The 6,907-nt window shown below is 46.1% G+C and overlaps 1 protein-coding gene across 1 annotated transcript; it reads left to right on the top strand.

Annotated features, from left to right (window-relative positions):
• The first annotated feature begins 1,294 nt into the window (after positions 1-1,294).
• On the top strand, positions 1,295-4,318 carry LOC142590172 (putative G-protein coupled receptor B0563.6). Its single transcript, XM_075702107.1, has one exon. It carries the CDS (start codon positions 1,295-1,297, stop codon positions 2,420-2,422), a length of 1,128 nt encoding a protein of 375 aa, XP_075558222.1. The 3' UTR covers positions 2,423-4,318.
• The last annotated feature ends 2,589 nt before the right edge of the window (positions 4,319-6,907 follow it).

A 6,907-nucleotide genomic window follows, 5' to 3' on the forward strand; every position in this document is an offset into this window, starting at 1 on the left:
CACGATCTCATTATGAGGCACGCCGTAGGGGGGGACTTCGGAATAATTTGGACCACCAGCGGTTCTTCATCCGAAACCTAAATCTAAGTACACAGGTGTTTTCGCATTCCCTCATCATCGAAATGCGGCCGCCGTAGCCGGGATTGGATCCCGCGACCTCGTGTTTAGCAGTTAGCCCAATACCATAGGCCCTAAGCAACCACGGCGGGTAAAAAAATGTTCAGATGATGGCTTTGGTTTGGGCTGCTTTCTGACTTATGGTGTACTAACTTCTGCCGATAGTTTTGTCATTTCTTATGATTAGATCTTACTTCAGTAGAAGAAAAAGCTGAAGCAATGTCCCGGTATGGTCGTTATTGGTCATGTCACTCTGCTTCCGAAGTACAAAGGGAGCTTACTTAAATGGCGTGAATAAATCGCCCTTACTATAAGTCAGCTAGTGCGCAGAATATAAGATAGTAAACGAGTTATCTTCTACTATTCTACGAAGTTTCATTGGCGAAAAATTGGAGACTAAAGCCTGCAGAATATTGCAGCTTCAGAATATTCATATTAAATAGCTAATGTTTTCTGACAATCACAAAATTTGTCCTATAAGTTCCACGTTCACGAATTCATCCTATGATATGCGACCTCGAGCGCTCATGTATTAGATGCCTCTGGCGTAAGAAAATGAAACAGAGGACAGTTCATCAATATCGACATACGTTTGCTCTACCCACATGCCTTCCATCTGTCTCTTTATTGCGCACCTGAAGCGAGAGCAGTCCTAAGGGCTTGGCGCTGTCCTGCTACTAGAGTTCGAGATCCGGGATCGGACGGCACAAGCATATAACCTCACATAGCTGGCTAGTAGATGGATATACATGACATTGCATTCACGCTGACCACAATAGTGCTGGCTGGGCAGCTTGTGAGACAAATTAAGGGCGCAGTCTCAGTAACAGTGGTGCAGCCTCCTGTATAGAAGTCACAGATCATAAGCTCTTGTGGAGAGACTTGCGTTTGTCTTTTATACTTGCATGTTTGCGGGTGTATATCACTGTTTGATGTGGATTGGTGGCTCTATTACGTGGTTCAATTTCATTTTCTTACTATATATGTATTTATATTGTTTCTGCTATTCAAAAAGTAGTAGCCGTCACCATAATATGCTGCCTGAATCGCTTTCTTTTATTTTCATTTCAATAAAAAAAGCGTATGTCGTGGTTAGCCAGACAGTTGATGCGAGTTTCAAATGTGCATTTACGAGTTTCTGATGCGACGGTCGCTTTGTTTTCTCTCGCAGAAAGCCATGACCGTGTGCCCAAACTACAACACACCAGCTACAGCTGTGGCCAATGACTCGGCGGCGGCGTCATCCGCTGCTCCCTGGACCGAAGCGCAGACGTCCACAGACGAGCGCGCTGTGGCGCAGCTGAAGGAGGATATCGCGCTGCTAAAGTTCATCGCCTATGGTGTCATCTCATTCGTGATAATTGCGCTGGGCATCATCGGCAACTTGATCAACCTGGTGGTGCTGACACGGCCCAACCTAAAGGGCGTCACCTTCGTCTACCTCACATGGCTGGCCACCTCCGACCTGCTGACGCTCGTGGTGGCCGTGTTCTCCATGCTTCGCCTGCACGGCATCCAGCCGCGCTCCTACCCGGCCGCCTTCTACTATGCGCACGTCGAGATGCCACTCGTCAACGCGCTCATGGCCAGCAGTGTGTTTATCGTGCTGGCCGTCACCATGGATCGGTACTGGTCCGTGTGCCGGCCAACGCGCTACCGCGAGTTCCACAACGCGCGGCGTGCCAAGCTCGCCATCTTGAGCGCCTTCGCGGGTGCCGCGCTGCTCTACATACCCGTCGCTTTCCAGAAGATGCCTGTGCCCTTCTGGGACGAGCATCTGAACAAGACCCAGTACATGCCATGCGACAACGTGGCTGTCACACAAAAATGGGCCTTCAAGGCGTACGTGATCTTCAAAGAAGTGTTGGTGCGCCTCGGGCCCGTGATCGTTGTCTCAACGCTCAATACCACAATCATCATCACGTTCCGTAAGGTGATGCGTAAACGGCATCTGCTCACGAATAGCGCCACTCGCGATTCAGGAAAGTACCTCGAGGAGAAACGGCTCGTCATGCTGCTAGCAGCTATCGTTATCATGTTCTGCGTCTGCATGACCCCCGCCGCTATTCTCACCATGCTTATCAGCGACGACAAAGAGCTCAATTATGGATTTCAGCTCTTCAGGGCATTCGCCAACGACATGGAGATGGCTAATTTTGCCATGAACTTTTATGTCTACTGTTTGTGCAGCACCGAGATTCGAGAGACTTTCTTCCGTCTATTCCGTTTCTCGAGACCGCCTTCGACGGACGTCAGTTACGTCATCAGCAGCAAAACAGCCGTGGACGGCAGCACGCGGCTGTAAATGTGGCGTACCATGTCTGCGAGCGTGACCGAGGAAGAGATGTGATTTTGCGTCACGTCACGTCAGTCGCATTGAGCAGGACGGGATCTCTCTGCTACTGGGAACGACTGTGATTAATTCCTATTTCGGCTCCTCCAGGTCCCTTTATAACCGTTTTACTTCGCCGAAACTTCCCTTAAAATGTCGTTTAACCATTTACTGTGCTTCCCGCTTATAACTGATCGCGCACGCGCTTGGAATCAAATTTCCGACACAAGTCATTTCTACAAAGCGAAAACACTTGTTGAGCTGTAAGACTTGTGGGCGTATATTATCTGAAGTTCAGCGAGAACTCACGTGCGAGAATTTCACCTGCAACTACGTCGTTTCATCACGAAGCAAGTTCGTTTTTGACACAGAGAAAGAGACCCAGAAACACAGCGGCATCTACAATACCTAATACGTTCGTCGCTGTCGACAACTTTATGGAGTTTTCGAGGGTTAAAGAAGCAAGAAATGCTTTATTAAGCGAGAGCAGTGAAACGTATTCATGTGCGGCTGTCTAGGTCACGCATAAACACTTTTACTGCTTTCTGGTTGGTATAGGGGACACAACACATTAGAAAACTGGGTTTTCTACTTGCGAATCAGCCCAGCACATGCGCTAGCTGAGGAAGATTGTAATTTTGTACATTTAACCATGTACAAGGCACATCAAGATTTCGGCTGATGTGCTCAAATGACTTCTTTATTCGTAGAAGTCATAACGCAGAAACGTTTCCGTGGTTGGTTCAAAATTATAGCATGAATGCCTGTTTCTATATTACAGCACCATTTGACTGCACTTTCATTATCATCGCCTTCCGGCTGGCAACCTTATCATGATCTTGCAAAATGAATCATCTCCGAAAGCCAGATACCCCATATAGATGGAGCCTGACGTTATGTAGAAATTCTATAGAACGTCTTGTAGAAGTTTTAGGGCCGGTTCTAGAATTTCAAACGTGGTACAGTTTCATCAAATAATCTTTCAGTTGCTTGCCTAAAGGCGTAAGCCTTTGTGTGGATGATTTTAACTACTTGTAGTTAACATTATTATCAGCAGGCACTTTATTACTGCTGAGTAACCGAACGTTTCACCCAGACTTTGATGTCTTTCAGGATTGTGGAAACGCCCCTAGGCAATACTCATTCTCATAATCAAAAAAAAAAAATTCTTACTAACCACACAAGAAACTTGAAGTACGAACAAGAACAGAGCACTGTTCACGTCGGAATAAGTTCACAATGCTGAGCGCAAAAAAAAAGATGAAGACAAGGAAGAAAGTAGCGATCGCGCATCCCTACGTTTCCTTGCATATGTTTATAGATTTCACGGCGTATATCGCTCGAGACGATGAGTAGTTGTCAATTTGGATCTTTTCTTTGTTAAATTGCTAAATATATTAGAAATTGTGGTCAAGAGGCAGACTAAGCTAGGCAGCTACTACATCTTGCCTTTTATATTAACGGGCGATTCGCGGAAGGACGCAGGTGTAACTAACCTGAACACATTAACGCATAGCAAAGCCAATCATTTGAAGACATAATGAATACCCTTTAATGAAAAACGCACACAGACATCCGTCACTGGCGCTGTTTCTGGGCTTTTCTTCGTGGTTGGGCGTTCCCGTTACATTAATTATGTCCTGAAGCAAGTATCAACCAGGAAAATAGCGCGCCCTCCAGTATTTCTTTATCACTTCAAAAGCCTTTAATTAACAGGTTACCGGACCAAGCGTTTTGCTCGCTTACAATGGCTGTCAACAAGACTGGGCATTGTAAGGCAGCGAGCAGCGAGTCAGCTTCCAACGGGCTGTCCGCCCTCACCCGCGTGCTTAGCACTAGCCTCCCGGCACGCAGTAAGCACCCGCACTGACGAACGCCGCAAAAAAAAAAATAATAGAAGACATTAGTAACCCATGCATGGATACCGCACCTACCACAATCGCTCAAAGCACTGCGACGTCCGTTAGGAGGCCTGCGCTGTCTTTCAAGTAGCATCGAGCGAAATCACAGCGGTAGTATTTATTAGCCACCTAACGCAGTGAATCAGTCAAGTTATGCTGTTGAGTTCAGGGCCGCAAATTCCATACCCAGCTTGCACCTGGGAATATTTATTGGCGCCTAAAATCCTATTTCGTGAATTTTGTTTAAAAATATCGTTGCCATTTTATGGTACCCTCAACTGCTGTAGCCGCCACGGCTGCAACAGTCTAGGTGGCAGAGCAGGAAAAGAAAAGTTCGATATGAAAGATCTAAATCCCGAATAAGTAGTCGCAGGTGAAGTAAGTAATCCAGCACTCTCCAGTATGGCGTTTCTGATTATCCAGCCGTGGGTTTTGATTCTAACACCCCGCTCACGAGCGCGGCTCTTGTGTGACAGGTATCGGATGCATTTGGGTAGTAATACTGGGGTTATGAAGATGCACAGCTGTAGAATGGGAGTTTTCATCACTCCGGTAGAGCTCCATTAATCCACGAATGACAAAGACGCAGCGCATGACCAATCAAAAGGAACTGTTCTGCTTACACGATGAATGGCGTGGCAAATTTTCACACAGATATATTACGCAAAGTGATGACCAACACCTCGCTTATTTTTGGCGTCTGCGATTAAACCACCGACGTAGCCTCTCGCAGCTAAACGTGTAAATTTTTCTCTATATGCGGCATCTTACTTTTGTAGTTGTTGTCGCACTGCAAGAATTCATTGTCCTTGTTGTTCATGAGGGATGCGAACATGTCAGAACGGGCCACCCAAACGCAGGCTATCGACGAACATCAAGAAAAATCAGCAGCGGCTAGAAAGAAAAAAAACATGAAGAAAGAATACAAATGCAGGAACGAAGAAAGAAAGGCCGAAAGAATAAACAACACTTCAGTCAAGCGTAACCTGCCATTGGAGATGATACGTCGGCACCATACTTTAGGCACAATGAGAGGGCGCGAAGCACGTTCCACATATGGGCGTACATTCTCGCATCAGTAACACGCCGGAACGGTGAAAGAGGAGGGCGAAGAGTTGGTTGGGAAGCCTGATAGTTTACACAGAGGTTCCCAAGCAGACCGAACGCAATTTATTAAAAAACTCCAACACACGTAGAAAAGTGAAGGCGCTGAATATAGTATACAGACGCTGATTGGCAATATCGACCGCTAAGGCGTAAAGTCATGTTCACCGTAGTCTGGAGTGTCTCTTCCATTTCCTTGTGTACACGACCAATCGCTGCCTGTACTCGACCTCTGTCTGTGCCCGGCCCCCCAACGAGAGGCAACTCTCCAAGCCTGCTTAATACGAAAGCTGTCGCGCGTCAACATACTTTCCATGGGAGTCGCCAACGGACGAAGCACTGCCGCATGGACGCAGCCTGTCACAAGTCGGTGAGGACCATGTGGACATACCATCTTTCACGGGTGGCTGGTGCGTGAAAAAGAAAATGAAAGTTCAGCCGACCGTGTGAAAACCATATCTGATATTGTCCCGTGTGCCATGAGTGAGAGACAAGATGTGCAACAGTGCGAGTGTGCGGGGGGCGCCGGGGACCACCTTGCTATTTATTCCTGTCTGTTGTACGTGCTCCCGTAAAATTCTACTTAAAGCTTTGTTTGTGTGCTTGGTGACAAAAATGTAACAGTGTTCACTTTCCGCTCACAAATTTACGCCAGAAGCGGCAGTGCGCAGTCAGCTGAAACAATCGTGTGTGATTTAGCAGCTGCGCCGCAAGAAAAAAAAAACAACTTTCTCCACTCCTTGCCAACGTTGTTATATTGTGTGCATGTCTGTCTGTGTTTTCTCGACAACATATTGTGGCTGCCACTGGGAAATGTTCACATGGTGGCTGTATCTTAACACGAATGTGCAGTCTGTGCGAGAAGGCTTCGACACAAACTTGCCACGAAAAGGGAACCTGTGAGTTGTGAGGTCAAACGTCAATCTGCAAAGAAAGGAAATCACACTAATATATATATATATATATATATATATATATATATATATATATATATATATATATATATATATATAGAGAGAGAGAGAGAGAGAGAGAGAGAGAGAGAGAGCATACCACTCCGTGTTGCTGCTGTTATTGAATCCCTTACAAATATAATCCATGTGTGCGTATACTGAACCAAAACGGATCTGCACATAGTGTATATAATTCAACCGCTAAGCCCGTTTTGTCTTTGCACCGTGTGTCATCACTGTGTCCACCTAATGAAAGAGTGCAGGTGTAGTTGTTACATTAATTCCCCATTGCCAAAGTATATTTGTGTAGAAACAGTTGCTGTTGTGTGGCTGTACCATTATTTTCAGAACAGCCTTCTTGTAGAGGGTACATACCGTTCAGTTGAAATATGTTCAAGTTATACAGGATGCTTCAGCTGAGAGCTGCAAAGCGCGCTATCAGTTGGGTAAGGCAAATACTCTAATGCCGATATCAGCGTCACACAAGCATATGAAACAGA

This window comes from Dermacentor variabilis, chromosome 1 (assembly GCF_050947875.1).
Source record: "Dermacentor variabilis isolate Ectoservices chromosome 1, ASM5094787v1, whole genome shotgun sequence".
Lineage (NCBI taxonomy): Eukaryota > Metazoa > Arthropoda > Arachnida > Ixodida > Ixodidae > Dermacentor > Dermacentor variabilis.